Source organism: Bubalus bubalis, chromosome 20 (assembly GCF_019923935.1).
Source record: "Bubalus bubalis isolate 160015118507 breed Murrah chromosome 20, NDDB_SH_1, whole genome shotgun sequence".
NCBI lineage: Eukaryota > Metazoa > Chordata > Mammalia > Artiodactyla > Bovidae > Bubalus > Bubalus bubalis.
In genome coordinates, this window is record NC_059176.1 from 655180 (window position 1) to 671452 (window position 16273).

The 16273-nt window shown below is 60.1% G+C and overlaps 2 gene segments (V, D, J or C); both read left to right on the forward strand.

The window, feature by feature from the left end:
* The first annotated feature begins 124 nt into the window (after nt 1–124).
* Nucleotides 125–8128, forward strand: LOC112582636. The segment is given in 5 exon segments: nt 125–143; nt 6452–6745; nt 7077–7115; nt 7242–7571; nt 7655–8128. Coding segments are annotated over 5 exon segments (996 nt in total).
* A 1247-nt stretch (nt 8129–9375) lies between these two features.
* LOC112582638 lies at nt 9376–12551 on the forward strand. The segment is given in 2 exon segments: nt 9376–9666; nt 11370–12551. Coding segments are annotated over 2 exon segments (333 nt in total).
* Nucleotides 12552–16273: the final 3722 nt, after the last annotated feature.

Below are 16273 nucleotides of genomic sequence, written 5' to 3' on the forward strand. Positions count from 1 at the left end.
GGGACTGGTGACAAAGTCTTAGGGAGCAGGGCTGCAGACACAGCACACAGATCCCAGGAGCCACATGTGTCTGTGGGCCAGAGCAGGGAAGGGGCCCGGAGCCCCAGGCTACAGGGGAGCCCCCTCCACGGCCCCCACCATGGGTGAGTGGGGACCCTGAGGACAAGCGCACAGGGACAAGAATGAGAGCCCTGGAGGGAGATTGGCCTCGGGACCCCCAAAGGGCCTGGAGCAGCCGAGTGGGCCCGGGGGAGGCAGCTGCTCCTGGTCACAGTGTGGGACGAGCGTGTGGACAGCACCCGGGCAGGGTGCACCACACCAAGAGCACTGCTGCCCAGGGCTGGAGAGCTCGGGGGGCTGTGGGCCGTGGAGGAGCAGGATGGGTTTGGGGTCAGGAGGGGAGGGATGTGCGTGACCAGGGGCTCTGGAGGCCGGGGCTGGGCAGTCATGAGGACCAGCCAGGATGGCAAGAAGGTCTGACCTGAGGATGCAGGGAAGGGAGAGGACCCCAGAGCAGTGAAGCCTCCTGGACAGGCCAGTGGAGCCAGCGTGGGTCCCAGGGCAGGGCCACATGCAGGGACTGTGGGTCCCGACTGGGCTGGGGCCGAGGGCAGCAGCAGAGCTGGGGGCAAGGCTGCAGGGCCAGCCGGGTTCTATGTCCACAGCGGGCACCACAGGGCTGAACCCACAGCCCCCACAGGACTCAGGGGGCTGACCAGAGCTCAGGGCCTGAGGACCAGCAGTGGGAGCCAGAGAGAGGCAGGTGACCTGAAAACTGGAGGCAGCAAGGGGCCAGAGGAGGGTGTGGATGGAGGGATAGAGAAGAGCAGAGAGCAAAGGCAGGACCTCTGCCAGGAGGGGCCCGGATGGACAGAGCTCCTCCAGGGGAGTGTTGCCTGGAGGCCAGTGGGCACCTGGCAAGTCCAGGGATGAGAGCTGAACCCAGGAAATAAAGGAGTGAGGAGTGGAGATGGGCAGGGGTGAGGGCTTCTGGAGGGGCCAGAGGGGCAAGAAAGGCTGAGGGGGCAGCCCAAGGACAGGGGGCAGCAAGGCTGCAGGTGAGCAGGGGCTGGGAGGGCAGGGGGGCCCATAGAGATCTGGGGGAGCAGGCACAGCTTGTGGGTGAGAAGGGGTTAGGAGGGCAGGGGGCCCCTGGTGTTTGGGGGAGCAGGTACAGGTTATGAGGTTGAGCAGGGGCTGGGAGGACAGGGTGAGCCCTGGTGCTTTGGGGGAGCAAGTACAGCCTGTGAGGGTGAGCAGGGGCTGGGAGGACAGGGGGTGTCCCTGGTATTTTGGGGAGCAGGTACAGCCCGTGAGGGTGAGCAAGGCGATGGGAGGACAGGGGGTGTCCCTGGTGTTTGGGGGATCAGGTACAGCTTGAGAGGGTAAGCAAGGGGCTGGGAGGGCAGGGGGAGCCCCAGGTGCTTTGGGGGAACAGGTACAGGTTATGAGGGTGATCAGGGGGCTGAGAGTAAGGGGGTGTCCCTGGTGTTTGGGGGAGCAGGTACAGCTAGTGAGGGTGAACAGAGGGCTGGGAGGGCAGGGGGAGCCTTCAGTGCTTTGGGGGAACAGGTACAGGTTATGAGGATGAGCAGGGGGCTGAGAGTAAGGGGGTGTCCCTGGTGTTTGGGGGAGCAGGTACAGCTAGTGAGGGTGAGCAGGGGCTGGGAGGACAGGGGGTGTCCCTGGTGTTTGGGGTGCGGTACAGCTTGAGAGGGTAAGCAAGGTGCTGAGAGGGCAGGGGGAGCCCCCGGTGCTTTGGGGGAACAGGTACAGGTTATGAGGGTGAGCAGGGGGCTGAGAGTAAGGAGGTGCGCCTGGTGCTTTGGGGGAGGATGTACAGCCAGTGAGGGTGAGCAAGGGCTGGGAAGACAGTGGGATCCCCTGGTGCTTTGGGCGAGCAGGTACAGCTTGTGAGGGTGAGCAGGGGCTAGGAGGACAGTGGGATCCCCTGGTGCTTTGGGGGAGCAGGTACAGCCTGTGAGGGTGAGCAAGGGGCTGGGAGGACAAGGGGTGCCCCTGGTGCTTTGGGGGAGCAGGTGCAGCCTGTAAGGGTGAGTAGGGACTGGGAGGAGAGGGCATATCCCTCATGTTTGGGGGAGCGTGTACAGCCTGTGAGGGCGAGCAGGGGCTGGGAGGACAGGGGGAGCCCCTGGTGCTTTGGGGGAGCAGGTACAGGTTATGAGGGTGAGCAAGGGGCTGGGAGGACAAGGGGTGCCCCTGGTGTTTCGGGGAGCAGGTACAGCTTGAGAGGGTGAGCAGGGAGCTGGGAGGGCAGGGGGGCCCCTGGTGCTTTGGGGGAGCAGGTACAGGTTATGAGGGTGAGCAGGGGCTGGGAGGACAGGGTGAGCCCTGGTGCTTTGGGGAAGCAGGTACAGCCTGTGAGAGTGAGCAGGGTCTGGGAGGACAGGGGGTGTCCCTGGTGTTTGGGGGAGCGGTACAGCTTGAGAGGGTAAGCAAGGGGCTGAGAGGGCAGGGGGACCCCCCGGTGCTTTGGGGGAACAGTACAGGTTATGAGGGTGAGCAGGGGGCTGAGAGTAAGGAGGTGCGCCTGGTGCTTTGGGGGAGGATGTACAGCCTGTGAGGGTGAGCAAGGGCTGGGAAGACAGTGGGATCCCCTGGTGCTTTGGGCGAGCAGGTACAGCTTGTGAGGGTGAGCAGGGGCTAGGAGGACAGTGGGATCCCCTGGTGCTTTGGGGGAGCAGGTACAGCCTGTGAGGGTGAGCAAGGGGCTGGGAGGACAAGGGGTGCCCCTGGTGATTTGGGGGAGCAGGTACAGGTTATGAGGGTGAGCAAGGGGCTGGGAGGACAAGGGGTGCCCCTGGTGTTTCGGGGAGCAGGTACAGCTTGAGAGGGTGAGCAGGGAGCTGGGAGGGCAGGGGGAGCCCCTGATGCTTTGGGGGAGCAGGTACAGGTTATGAGGGTGAGCAAGGGGCTGGGAGGACAAGGGGTGCCCCTGGTGTTTCGGGGAGCAGGTACAGCTTGAGAGGGTGAGCAGGGAGCTGGGAGGGCAGGGGGGCCCCTGGTGCTTTGGGGGAGCAGGTACAGGTTATGAGAATGAGCAGGGGCTGGGAGGACAGGTTGAGCCCTGGTGCTTTGGAGAAGCAGGTACAGCCTGTGAGAGTGAGCAGGGGCTGGGAGGACAGGGGGTGTCCCTGGTGTTTGGGGGAGCGGTACAGCTTGAGAGGGTAAGCAAGGGGCTGAGAGGGCAGGGGGAGCCCCCGGTGCTTTGGGGGAACAGTACAGGTTATGAGGGTGAGCAGGGGGCTGAGAGTAAGGAGGTGCGCCTGGTGCTTTGGGGGAGGATGTACAGCCAGTGAGGGTGAGCAAGGGCTGGGAAGACAGTGGGATCCCCTGGTGCTTTGGGCGAGCAGGTACAGCTTGTGAGGGTGAGCAGGGGCTAGGAGGACAGTGGGATCCCCTGGTGCTTTGGGGGAGCAGGTACAGCCTGTGAGGGTGAGCAAGGGGCTGGGAGGACAAGGGGTGCCCCTGGTGCTTTGGGGGAGCAGGTGCAGCCTGTAAGGGTGAGCAGGGACTGGGAGGAGAGGGGGTATCCCTAATGTTTGGGGGAGCGTGTACAGCCTGCGAGGGTGAGCAGGGGCTGGGAGGACAGGGTGAGCCCTGGTGCTTTGAGGGAGCAGGTACATGTTATGAGGGTGAGCAAGGGGCTGGGAGGACAAGGGGTGCCCCTGGTGTTTCGGGGAGCAGGTACAGCTTGAGAGGGTGAGCAGGGAGCTGGGAGGGCAGGGGGAGCCCCTGATGCTTTGGGGGAACAGGTACAGGTTATGAGGGTGAGCAGGGGGCTGAGAGTAAGGAGGTGCGCCTGGTGCTTTGGGGGAGGATGTACAGCCAGTGAGGGTGAGCAAGGGCTGGGAAGACAGTGGGATCCCCTGGTGCTTTGGGTGAGCAGGTACAGCTTGTGAGGGTGAGCAGGGGCTAGGAGGACAGTGGGATCCCCTGGTGCTTTGGGGGAGCAGGTACAGCCTGTGAGGGTGAGCAAGGGGCTAGGAGGACAAGGGGTGCCCCTGGTGCTTTGGGGGAGCAGGTGCAGCCTGTAAGGGTGAGTAGGGACTGGGAGGAGAGGGCATATCCCTCATGTTTGGGGGAGCGTGTACAGCCTGTGAGGGCGAGCAGGGGCTGGGAGGACAGGGGGAGCCCCTGGTGCTTTGGGGGAGCAGGTACAGGTTATGAGGGTGAGCAAGGGGCTGGGAGGACAAGGGGTGCCCCTGGTGTTTCGGGGAGCAGGTACAGCTTGAGAGGGTGAGCAGGGAGCTAGGAGGGCAGGGGGAGCCCCTGGTGCTTTGGGGGAGCAGGTACAGCTTGTGAGTGTGAGCAAGGGCTAGGAGAACTGGGGGTGTCCCTGGTGCTTTGGGGAGCGTTACAACCTGTGACAGTGAGCAGGGGCTGGGAGAACTGGGGAAGCCCCCGTGCTTTGGGGGAGCAGGTACAAGTTATGAGGGTGAGCAGGAGGCTTAGAGTAAGGGGGGTATGCCTGGTGCTTTGGGGGAGCAGGTACAGCTTGTGAGGGTGAGCAGGGGCTGGGAGGAAAGTGGGAGCCCCTGGTGCTTTGGGGGAGCAGGTACAGGTTATGAGGGTGAGCAAGGGCCTGGGATGACAAAGGGTACCCCTGGAGCTTTGGGGGAACAAGTACAGCCTGTGAGGGTGAGCAGGGACTGGGAGGGCAGGGGGAGCCCCTGGTGCTTTGAGCGAGCATGTACAACTTGTGAGGGTGAGCAGGCGCTAGGAGGACAGTGGGAGCCCCTGGTGTTTGGGGGAGAGTGTACAGCCTCTGAGGGTGAGCAGGAGCTGGGAGGTCAGCGGGGAGCCCCTGGTGTTTTGGGGGAGCAGGTACAGCTTGTGAGTGTGAGCCAGGGCTGGGAGAACTGGAAGTGTCCCTGGTGTTTGGGGGAGCAGTTACAGGTTATGAGGGTGAGCAGGGGCTGGGAGGACTGGGGGTGCTCCTGATGCTTTGGGGGAGCAGGTACAGCCTGTGAAGGTGAGCAGGGCCTGGGAGGACAGGGGGAGCCCCCAGTGCTTTGGGGGAACAGGCACAGGTTATGAGGGTGAGCAGGGGGCTGAGAGTAAGGGGGTGCGCCTGGTGCTTTGGGGGAGCAGGTACAGCTTGTGAGGGTGAGCAGGGGGCTGGGAAAGCATGGGGTATCTCAAAAACTTTAGGATATCAGGTAGTGCTTCTGGGTATGAGCAGAGGGCTGGGAGGACAGGGGGTGCCCTTGGAGACTAGGGGAGCAGGTACAGCCTGTGAGGGTGAGCAGGGGGCTGGGAGAGCATGGGGAGCCCTTGGTGCTTTGGGGGAGCAGGTACAGCTTGTGAGGGTATCCAGGGGGCTGGGAGGACATGGGGTGCCCCTGGAGCTTTTGGGAAGCAGTAACAGCTTGTGGGTGAGCAGGAGGCTGCGAGGACAGGAGGTGCCCCTGTTGCTTTGGGTGAACAGGTACAACTTGGGTGAGCGGGGGCTGGGAGGACAGGGAGTGCCCTTGGAGATTTGGGGGAGCAGGTACAGCTTCTGGGGATAAGCAGGGGGCTGGGAGTTCAGGGTATTAGGGGAGCAGACAAAGATCGTGCAGCTGAGCAGGCGCTTGAATGTCACACCCCTGTCGACGACCTCAGCTGACCATGTGTGTGCTGAGCAATCAGTACGAAAGGATCCGAGGGTGCAAGGGGCCATTTGTGCTGTGGGGCCAGATGCAGGGACACTGGGCAGTGTGAGCACTGCAGAGAAGATGGGCCCAAGAGCACAGCCGTCCAGAGCTGAGTCCAGAGGGCTGAGACCAGTGGTGTGGGTGCTGGACGAGGGGGAAGGGAGCAAGGGCACAGGGCTGGGAGAGCTCAGGCCACAGCTGGTGAAGCAGAGGGCTGAGACAAGGGGTGTGGGCCACCCCTCAAGCTAACGGGGGCGCTGTTTGGTGGAGGGTCTGCATGAAGAGCAAAGCAAGGAGGAGCGAAGACCCGAGAGGAAGGGCTCTGGGGCTGCAGGGAAGGGGCGCCCTGAGGGCACCGGGTGGGCTGCACTTCCTGGGCTGAGGGTCTGCCTGTCCCAGCAGCCTGTGTGGCTCAGGAGCCAAAGTGGGGCCAGACTTGGGATGGTGTGCTTGATAGGGCGGTGCAAGGGGTCAGGAGCTACAGGGCGCCTGCTCGGCAGTCAGTCGGGCTGCAGGCCCAGGGAGCTGACCAGGCTGGGGGAGCAGGGGCCATGGGAAGGGCCAAGCTCCAACAGGAGGGAGGGGGCCCTGGGGCTCTGATTCAAGAAGCCACACTCACCGACCCCAGCTGTGTCCAGACACCCCAGCTGCAGCGCACAGAGCCAGGTGGCCACCATGCCGGCCGGTCGTCACACTCTGAGAGCAGATGGTGGCTGGGCTCAGAGGTGCCCCAGGCATGAGCACCTGAGGGCCTGCTGGACCCCGCATTCACCCAGCCTCCTCTCTCACAGCCTCCATCACAGCCCCGAAAGTCTACCCTCTGACTTCTTGCTGCGGGGACACGTCCAGCTCCACCGTGACCCTGGGCTGCCTGGTCTCCAGCTACATGCCCGAGCCGGTGACTGTGACCTGGAACTCGGGTGCCCTGAAGAGCGGCGTGCACACCTTCCCGGCCGTCCTTCAGTCCTCCGGGCTCTACTCTCTCAGCAGCACGGTGACCGCGCCCGCCAGCGCCACAAAAAGCCAGACCTTCACCTGCAACGTAGCCCACCCGGCCAGCAGCACCAAGGTGGACAAGGCTGTTGGTGAGAAGATGGTCCCTGGGGAGGGTGTCCACTCCAGGAGACCAGGGTCAGCCCCACTGCCTGCAGGGACCCCACCCCCAGGGGTGCTGTGAACCAGGCCCAGCATGTCAGGGCAGGCCCTGTCTGTCTCTCTCCTGACAGTCTCACAGGCTTGGGAAGGGGGTTGTCTGGAGTTTCCACCAGGTCCAGGATGGCCACAGGCTGGTCAACATCCACATGCCTGGACCCACAGAGACAGGCCCAGGGCTCAGACCTGCTAAAACCCGTCCCTGCCCTAAGCCCAGCCCATGGCTTCCTGCCCCTGGTAACTCCCAGTCTGCTCTCTCTGCAGTTCCCCCATGCAAACCGAAAATCTGTGATTGCTGCCCACGTAAGTCACCCAGTCTCCCCATCACACCCCAGATGTGGACAGGGCCCAGGGGGGCCACAGGTGAGGCTGTGGGGACCCAAGAGTAAGTCTGCCCGGGGGCTGACACCTGTTATGTCTTCCCCAAAGCCCCTGAGCTCCCCGGAGGACCCTCTGTCTTCATCTTCCCACCAAAACCCAAGGACACCCTCACAATCTCTGGAACTCCTGAGGTCACGTGTGTGGTGGTGGACGTGGGCCACGATGACCCCGAGGTGAAGTTCTCCTGGTTCGTGGACGATGTGGAGGTAAACACAGCCAGGACGAAGCCAAGAGAGGAGCAGTTCAACAGCACCTACCGCGTGGTCAGCGCCCTGCCCATCCAGCACAACGACTGGACTGGAGGAAAGGAGTTCAAGTGCAAGGTCTACAATGAAGGCCTCCCAGCCCCCATCGTGAGGACCATCTCCAGGACCAAAGGTGGGCCAGGTGGATGGGAATGGGAGGGCCCCGTGGGCCAATCAGAGTGACCGCTGTGCTAACAGCCTTGCCTGTCCCCACAGGGCAGGCCCGGGAGCCGCAGGTGTACATCCTGGCCCCACCCCAGGACGAGCTCAGCAAAAGCACGGTCAGCCTCACTTGCATGGTCACTGGCTTCTACCCAGACTACATCGCCGTAGAGTGGCAGAAAGATGGGCAGCCTGAGTCAGAGGACAAATATGGCACGACCCCGCCCCAGCTGGACAGCGATGGCTCCTACTTCCTGTACAGCAGGCTCAGGGTGAACAAGAACAGCTGGCAAGAAGGAGGCGCCTACACGTGTGTAGTGATGCATGAGGCTCTGCACAATCACTACACGCAGAAGTCCATCTCTAAGTCTCCGGGTAAATGAGCCTCACATCCCTGCACCAGCAAGCCCTCACCCAGCCCATCCTCCCTGGGCTCCAGGTCCAGCCAGGACGCCCTAGCCCCTCCCTGTGTGCATTCCTCCTGGGCCGCCATGAATAAAGCACCCAGGCCGCCCTGGGACCCTGCAACACTGTGCTGGTTCTTTCCGAGGCAGAGCCCTGGTGACCGCCAGGCCTGCAGGGAGTGGGCTGAGCCGACTCTGGGCCACTTTGTTCAGCATCTGTGGGGGAGCTGACCCCGCTCCGGGCCAGACACACAATGAGTGGGTCCAGCAGGCCACCTGGGCGCTGCCCGAGGCTACAGAGGGGCTTGGCCAGAGGCGCACCTCCACGGCCCCCTCCAGCCACTACCTGCTGGGCCAGACTCTGGACAGGAATGGGGGAAGCCCCCGAGACCCTCAGGGATTGAGGCCCAATGCTTCCCGCCTCTGCTCCAGCCCACGCTGTGGGGCAGGGCCACGTCCTTGTCCCCAGGCCCCTGTCCCTGGGTGTCCAGAGTCCGTGTGTCCACTCTGGGTCTGCCTGGAGCCAGGCATGGCCGGGGGATGGCCCTGCTTCACCCTCAGGCTCCCGAGGTCAGGCCTCGCCCTCCCTCGGCCAGGAGGCTCTGCCCAGCTGTCCCTGCCCGGGGCCAGGCTTGCGCACTCGTGGGGATGTCGTCCCTGTGCCTGAAAGGGGCCCAGGCTGGGATCCCTGAACGTCCAGGGCAGGGACCTAGCTGCTCCCTGCAGACACTGAGCCCAGAGCCACAGACAACAAGCCCCAGCCCCTCACGCACACGAGACAGCCCGCACCCAGCCTCCTCCACACGCACTCAGGTGTCCACCTGCACACGAGCACACTTCACCCCCGTCACACACCCACATGCCTGCACACACTCAGGTCTCGCACTCGAGGACCCATGGGGTGACCCCGTGGGCCCAGACCCAGAGCTGGGTCTCATGACCTCTCCCTGTGGACACCAGATGGTCCCCACCCTCCAGCACCCATGGGCTGCTCAGTGGCCCTTTCCCACACTGACCACACTGACCAGGTCAGACATCCATTCCTTGCCTCCCCTGGGGCACCCACGCCCCTCCCTAGCAGGCTGAGATCCCCCCTCAGCCCCTTGTCCCGGCACCCTCACCCCTCGGGCACAGGGACACAGCCCGGTGCTGTCTGCCCTCCCTCCCTGGGGGCAGGGCCCAGGCTCGCATGCTCTGCTGACCCTCCTAGCTCCAGGCCTGGCCCCCAGGGCAGAGGAGGCCAGGAACTGAGCCTCTGTCCTGGGGGGAGGTGGAGTCAGGGCCCCAGCTCAGGGCACAGCTCAGGATGGGAGCAGGACCCCACAGGCCAGGCCCAGACAGCGGCCAGGGCTGGAGGGGTGGGGGCTGGGGCTGGGGCCCAGAGAATTACCTCAGGTGATCCCTGCCCGGCCCATGAGTGGATCATGCCACCTTCCCCCCACCCAGAGGGAGCCTTGCCCCGAGGCCCCGATGATGCCGCCCAGCCCCCCGTGGGCAGACACAGCACTGACCACCCCTCCCTGTGCAGACCTGCTGCTGGAGGAGGAGAGCTGTGCGGACGCCCAGGACGGGGAGCTGGACGGGCTCTGGACGACTATCTCCATCTTCATCACACTCTTCCTGCTCAGCGTCTGCTACAGCGCCACCGTGACCCTCTTCAAGGTGGGAAGCCACCCTGCTGGGCCCTCGGGCCCCCTCTCTGTCCCCAGGGTCCCCTCAGAGTCCCTCAGAGTCCCTCACTGCCCCTCACTGCCCCTCACTGTCCCTCTCTGTTCATTTTCCCATCACTGTCACCTTGAAACAGATTGGGTCATTTCAAGGGGCGTCTGAAGAGCTTCTGTGCCACACACCACCCTTCATGTCAGTGGGGAGAATTCAGCAAGGGTAGAGTGGTAGATGAGAAATGAGTTTTTGGACTAGGAGGCTTGTGACGCTTACGAGCGGTGATGGGGCGCTGCTGCTCCCTGAGAACTTCGTGGACACCGTTTTCCATCAAAGGAGAAGTGGGGAAGGGAAAACACCTTCTTGGTCTCTCTTGAGTAAAGGTCATGTTTTGGTCATCAGTTCCTCCCCCAGGTGGGCTAGAGGAGTTTTCTTTTCCCTCCCAAGATGGTCAGGTCAGGACTGTCATAGACTCCGGAAAATATTTTAGGTCTCAGCACAATGAGGGTCTTTCATTTTGAAAGTCACCTTCCCATAAACGACTGCTCTTTGTGTGCAGAGAGCCTGCTGTAACCCAGGGGTCATTAACTCACTGAGCTCACTGGGCCGGATGTGGGTCTCACGCCATCCTCGCTTTCCCGTTTTGCAGCATATCCCAGGCTTCTGCTGTAGTTTTGTTGCCAAGCAAGACTGCTTAGTCTCGTGGTTAAACCAACCTGCTTTCTCAAGTAATGGTTAATTTACAGGGTTTTTCATATTTTTCAACTTATAATTCCCTAGTCAGATAACTATTTAATCACCTATTGTGACCCTTCATTTTCTCCCTATCAATCTCAGCATCCCATCACTGTCCTTAAACTGTCCCCTCACTGACCGTACTGTTTCCCAGTGTCCCCTCAGAGTCACCTCCCTGTCACTTCATTGCCCCTCTCTGCCCCTCACTGCCCCTCACTGCCCCTCACTGCCCCTCACTGCCCCTCACTGCACCTCACTGCCCCTCTCTGTTCCTCACTGCCCCTCACTGACCCTCTCTGTCCCTCACTGCTCCTCACTGCCCCTCACTGTCCCTCACTGCCTTTCACTGCCCCTCATTGTCCCTCACTGCCCCTCACTGCCCTTCACTGCCCCTCACTGCCCCTCACTGCCCCCTCACTGCCCCCTCACTGCCCCTCTCTGCCCCTCACCGCCCCTCTCTGTCCCTCACTGCCCCTCACTGCCCCTCTCTGTCCCTCACTGCCCCTCACTGCCCTTCACTGCCCCTCACTGCCCTTCAGTGTCCCTCACTGCCCCTCACTGCCCCTCACTGTCCCTCACTGACCTTCAGTGTCCCTCACTGCCCCTCACTGCCCTTCACTGCCCCTCACTGCCCCTCACTGCCCATCACTGCCCCTCATTGTCCCTCACTGCCCCTCACTGCCCTTCTCTGCCCCTCACTGTCCTTCTCTGTCCCCTCACTGCCCCTCACTGTCCATCACTGCCCCTAACTGTCCCATCACTGTCCCCTCACTGTCCCCTCACTGTACCGTCTGTCCCCTTGCTGGCCCTCACTGTCCACTCATTGTCCATTTCTATCACTCTGTGTCCACTCCTCGTCCCCACACTGATCCTCACTGTCCACTCTCTGTTCCCTCACTGTTTCATCACTGCCCCTGGGGGAGGCCCACAATGAGTCGTCTCTGCTCACCCTGTTCCCCCCTACCCAGGTGAAGTGGATCTTCTCATCAGTGGTGGAGCTGAAGAGGACGATCGTCCCCGACTACAGAAATATGATCGGGCAGGGAGCCTAGAGCTCCTGTGAGCAGAGTCCAGGGCGGCCACAGACCCGACTGGACAGTGTCCATTATTTTGAGCATCAACCTGCACCAGGCCAGCTCCTTTGCGCTCTGACCCAGCGACCTCTGACCTCTTGGCCAGCCTCGCCCACATCTCTACCTGCAGGCCTCACGGTCACCAAAACCTGCCCCCACCCCCGGAGACCCGAGTGGACAGCAGGCGTAGACCCCACCCAAGCTGATGAATGCCGAGGCCCTCTGGGAAGCCAGCAAGACACCAATGGGCTGAGAGTCCCCGACCAGGAACACACAGGTCAGAGTTCAGTTCTGCCTGGAGGAGTAGGAGGCTGGGTCCAGGGCTGTCTGCACAGGGCACCTCCTCCCACGCCATTCATCTTGTCCAGGCCAGGATTCAGACCACAGGGCCTCTGAAGGAGGAAGCTGGGTTCCCACACCGTACGCACAGGGCCCAGCCCCTGCATCTTGTCCAGGCCTGGATTCAGACCACAAGTCCATGGGGGAGGCCCCTGTGTCAGATCCTTGGGAACAGCTGTCCTGCAGGGGCCCAGCCTCCCAGCAGGGAAGCTCCTGGGAGGACCACTAACAGTTACTCAGGCCACCTCCACCAAGGACGCTGCTGTGAGCAGGGCCTGGGCCCACGGCTGCTGCAGGAGCCCTGGTGGGGAAGGGGTGACATCCAGCCAGACAGACCGCCTGGAGAGAGGCCTGCTGACCGGTTCCTGGTGGACAGAGCTGGAGGGGCTCCCAGAATACAGGACGTCAGGGCAGCCAGTCCATCCGGCGGCCAACAGCCTGACACGTCCCACAGGAGCTCGGCCTGCACTGAGGGCAGGGGTGACAGGCGAGACCAGAGACCCACAGAGGCCCAGCCCCAAGCCCTGGGGCCCCGCCTCGCCTCCAAGTACAGACTCTCCCGTCATTGCAGAAATGTGCATGGGCGTCTCTGGATGGGAGGCGCTGCCCCTAGAACTGGAAGGAAGGACCACAGTCTTGGAGCTTGGGAAGCTTCTTCTGTATACTGTCGGGGCCTGTTCATTCTCTTTGCTGTCTCTTTATCTCTTTAATGACAATAAAGCATCTTTACTTCACCTAGCTCACTGGCCAGTCTCCGTATGTTGACACAACTTCTCCCTTTGAGGAGTCCACAGCCTGGCTGCCCCACCCCCACTAGCCCCTGGGCTTCCTGCCCCACCCCCCACCTGCACCTAGAGTCCTGGTCCCATCCCTACCTGACCCGTGGGTGCCTGACCCCCATCCACTACCCACCCCTAGGGCTCCACTCCGTCTCCCAGGCAGAGGCCAGCCTGAAGCCCGGGGAGCCACAGACAAGCGCCCCGTGTCGGGTGGTCAGCACAGGAGGCTGTAACAAACACCGCGGGGGGCTTGGACCACAGGCGTCGCCACTCACACCCTGGAGCCTGGGACCCCAGACCCAGGAGCACAGGGCCGGCTCCTGCTGAGGCCTGTCTCCATGGGGTGCAGATGCCGTGTCCTCACGGGGGCACCCGTCTGTGCTTGTCTCTGTCCTCACCTCCTCTTAGAGGGTCTCCAGTCAGACTGGACGAGGGCCCGCCCTGGGACCCCAGTTCACCCTCATCACCTCTTCAGAGACGCCACCTCCAGAAGCAGTGACGCTTGAGGTCTGGGGGTCAGGGCTGCAAGATTTGAATTTGGGGTCACAATTCTGCCCCGAACAAGCGGGTTGGTGCCGGAAACCCAGAGCAGGAGGGGACACCAGTGAAGGCGGGCCAGGAGGGGCAGCTGGGGCAGGGGTGTCAAAGGGACCTGGTTCACTGCTCAGGACACACAGTCAGTGAGAAGGACCTCAGAGGGCGCTGGGGACCCTGCGCTCAGCCTCCTGCACAGAGCTGATGGCTGTGCCGCAGGACAGGCGGGAGGGCCAGAGAGAGGCCAGGAAGGGTGGCCGCCCGCATGCGCTGAGGCCTCTGTGTCCACCAGCTCCAGAGAGGGGCCAGGAAGGGTGGCCGCCCGCATGCGCTGAGGCCTCTGTGTCCACCAGCTCCAGAGAGGGGCCAGGAAGGGTGGCCGCCCACATGCGCTGAGGCATCTGTGTCCACCAGCTCCAGAGAGGGGCCAGGAAGGGTGGCCGCCCGCATGCGCTGAGGCCTCTGTGTCCACCAGCTCCAGAGAGGGGCCAGGAAGGGTGGCCGCCCACATGCGCTGAGGCATCTGTGTCCACCAGCTCCAGAGAGGGGCCAGGAAGGGTGGCCGCCCGCATGCGCTGAGGCCTCTGTGTCCACCAGCCGGCCTGGGTGCAGGATGCAGTCAGGACTCCATCCTCACAGACACCGGGGACCGAGGAGACTGGACACTCCCCGAGGGCGGAGGAGGGTCCTGCTCAGGGACGGCTCCAAGTGGGGGCCCGGGCCTGGGAGGGTGCTGGCCGTGCTGGGCTCTCTCCGGAGGGCATTTTCGGGGAGCTGGGTCATAGAGGGGAGGTGCCTTGTCAGCTGGGGACCATGCTAGTGTTTTTCCAAACCTTTCAGGGGTAAGAGAGGACTTGCTGCTGGACAACCCTGGTCCTTGCCTGCTTTGTCAAGAAAGAATTCAGATGAGGAGGCAAAAGGTAAAACTGAAAAGTATGTTGAAAAGGAAAAGTACATGTGGAGAGACACAAGGGCAAACTAGACAGAGCCCCATGTCTGGGAAGCTTGGTGGTTTAGTCATTAAGTCATGTCCAGCACTCGGGACCCCATGCACTCTAGCCTGCCAGGCTCCTCTGTCCATGGGCTTTCCCAGGCAAGAACACTGGAGTGGGTTGCCATTTCCTTCTCCAGGGGATCCTTCCAAGCCAGGAATCAAGCCCAGGTCTCCTGTATTGTAGGCAGAGTCTTTAAGAATTGAGCTGCAAGGGGCGGCAGTGTTCCGGATCTTTGTCTTCCTTCAAGCCAGTCATCTTGCTTTGCCCACAGCTCCCCCCAGGCTAATTTATCTCAGGACCCTCCCCTGGGTGTGCACCCTCCCCTCAGCCAAGCTGGATCTCAAAGTGAAGGTTTATCGGAGGAGCAAGACCCCTTATGGCCTGGTGTTATTCCCTGACTCTTGACCCACAAGGAAACTTTCTGCACACGTGTAGTGTTTCACATGTCCCAAAAAGGAGTAGACATCCCTTAATTCTTTACTCAAAAACAGTTTTCCCCCCTTTTTTGATTGTTGCCATGACTATTACCTTAACATGTTTACAAGAGACAAAGAAAGCCTATTTACCCTCTTTTTACCAATGCTGTAAAGAACAATATTGCATAGGAGCCTGGAATGTTAGGTCCAAGAATCAAGTGGTCAGCAAGGAGACAGCAAGAGTGAACATCAAGTTATTAAGAATCAGTGAACGAAAATGGATGGGAATGGGCAAATTTAAATCAGATGACTATTGTATCTACTACTGTGGGCAAGAATATCTTATACTAAATGGAGTAGCCCTCATACTCAACAAAAGAGTCTGAAATGCAGTACTTGTGTGCAACCTCAAAAAAAAAAAAAAAGGCAGAATGATTTCAGTTCATTTCTAAGGCAAACAATTCAATATCACAGTAATCCAAGTCTATGCCTCAACCATTAATGCCTAAAAGGCTGATGTGGAATGGCTGAAGACCTATAGGACCTTCTAGAACTAACACCCAAAAAAGATGTCCTTTTCATCATAGGGGACTAGAATGCAAAAGTAGAAAGTCAAGAGATACCTGGAATGACAGGTAAGTTTGTCCTTGGAGCACAAAAAGAAGCAGGGAAAAGAATAACAGAATTTTGCCAAGAGAACAACACACTGGTCAAGCAAACACCCTCTTCCAAGAACACAAGAGATGACTCTAAACATGAACATCACCAGGCGGCCATACTAAAGTCTAACTGATTATATTCTTTGCAGCTGAAGACAGAAAAGCCCTATAAAGTTAAGAAAAAAAAAAACAAGACCTGGAGATGACTGTGGCTCAGATCATGAACTCTTTATTTCAAAATTCAGGCTTAACTTGAAAATAGTAAAGAAAACCACAAGACCATTCAGGTATAACCTAAATCAAAAGCCTTATGATTAAACAGTGGAGGTGAAAAATACATTCAAGGGATTAGATCCGGTAGCCTGAGAACGTGAAGAACTATGATGGAAGTTCATAACACTGTACAGGAGGTGTTGACCAAAACCATCCCAAAGAAAAAGCAATGCAAGAAGGCAAAGTGGTGGTCTGAAGAGGCCTTACAAACAACTGAGAAAAGAAGAGAAGCAAAAGGCAAAGGAGAAAGGGAAAGATATACCCACTGAATGCAGAGTTCCAGAGGGGAGATAGGAAAGCCTTCTTAAGAGAACAGTGCAAAGAAATAGAGGGAAACAATAGAATGGGACAGGCTAGAGATCTCCTCAAGAAAACTGAAGAGATCAAGGGAATATTTAATGCCAAGACGGGCACAATAAAAGACGGAAGTTGTATGGACCTAACAGAAGCACAAGAAGAACTACACAAAAAAGGTCTTTGCTGTTGTTCAGTAGCTAAGTCATGTCCAGTGCTCTGTGGCACCATAAACTGCAGCACGCCAGGCTCCCCTGCCCTTCACTGTCTCCTGGAGTTTGCTCAGACTCATGTCCACTGAGTGAGTAAGGCCATCCAACCGTCTCATCCTCTGTCGCCCCCTTCTCCTCCTGCCCTCAGTCTTTCCCAGCATTGAGTCCGCTCTTCGCATCAGGTGACCAAAGTATTGGAGCTTCATCATCAGTCATTCCAATGAACATTCAGGGTTGACTTCCTTTAGGATTGACTGATTTGATCTCCCTGCTGGGCAAGGGACTCTTAAGAGTCTTC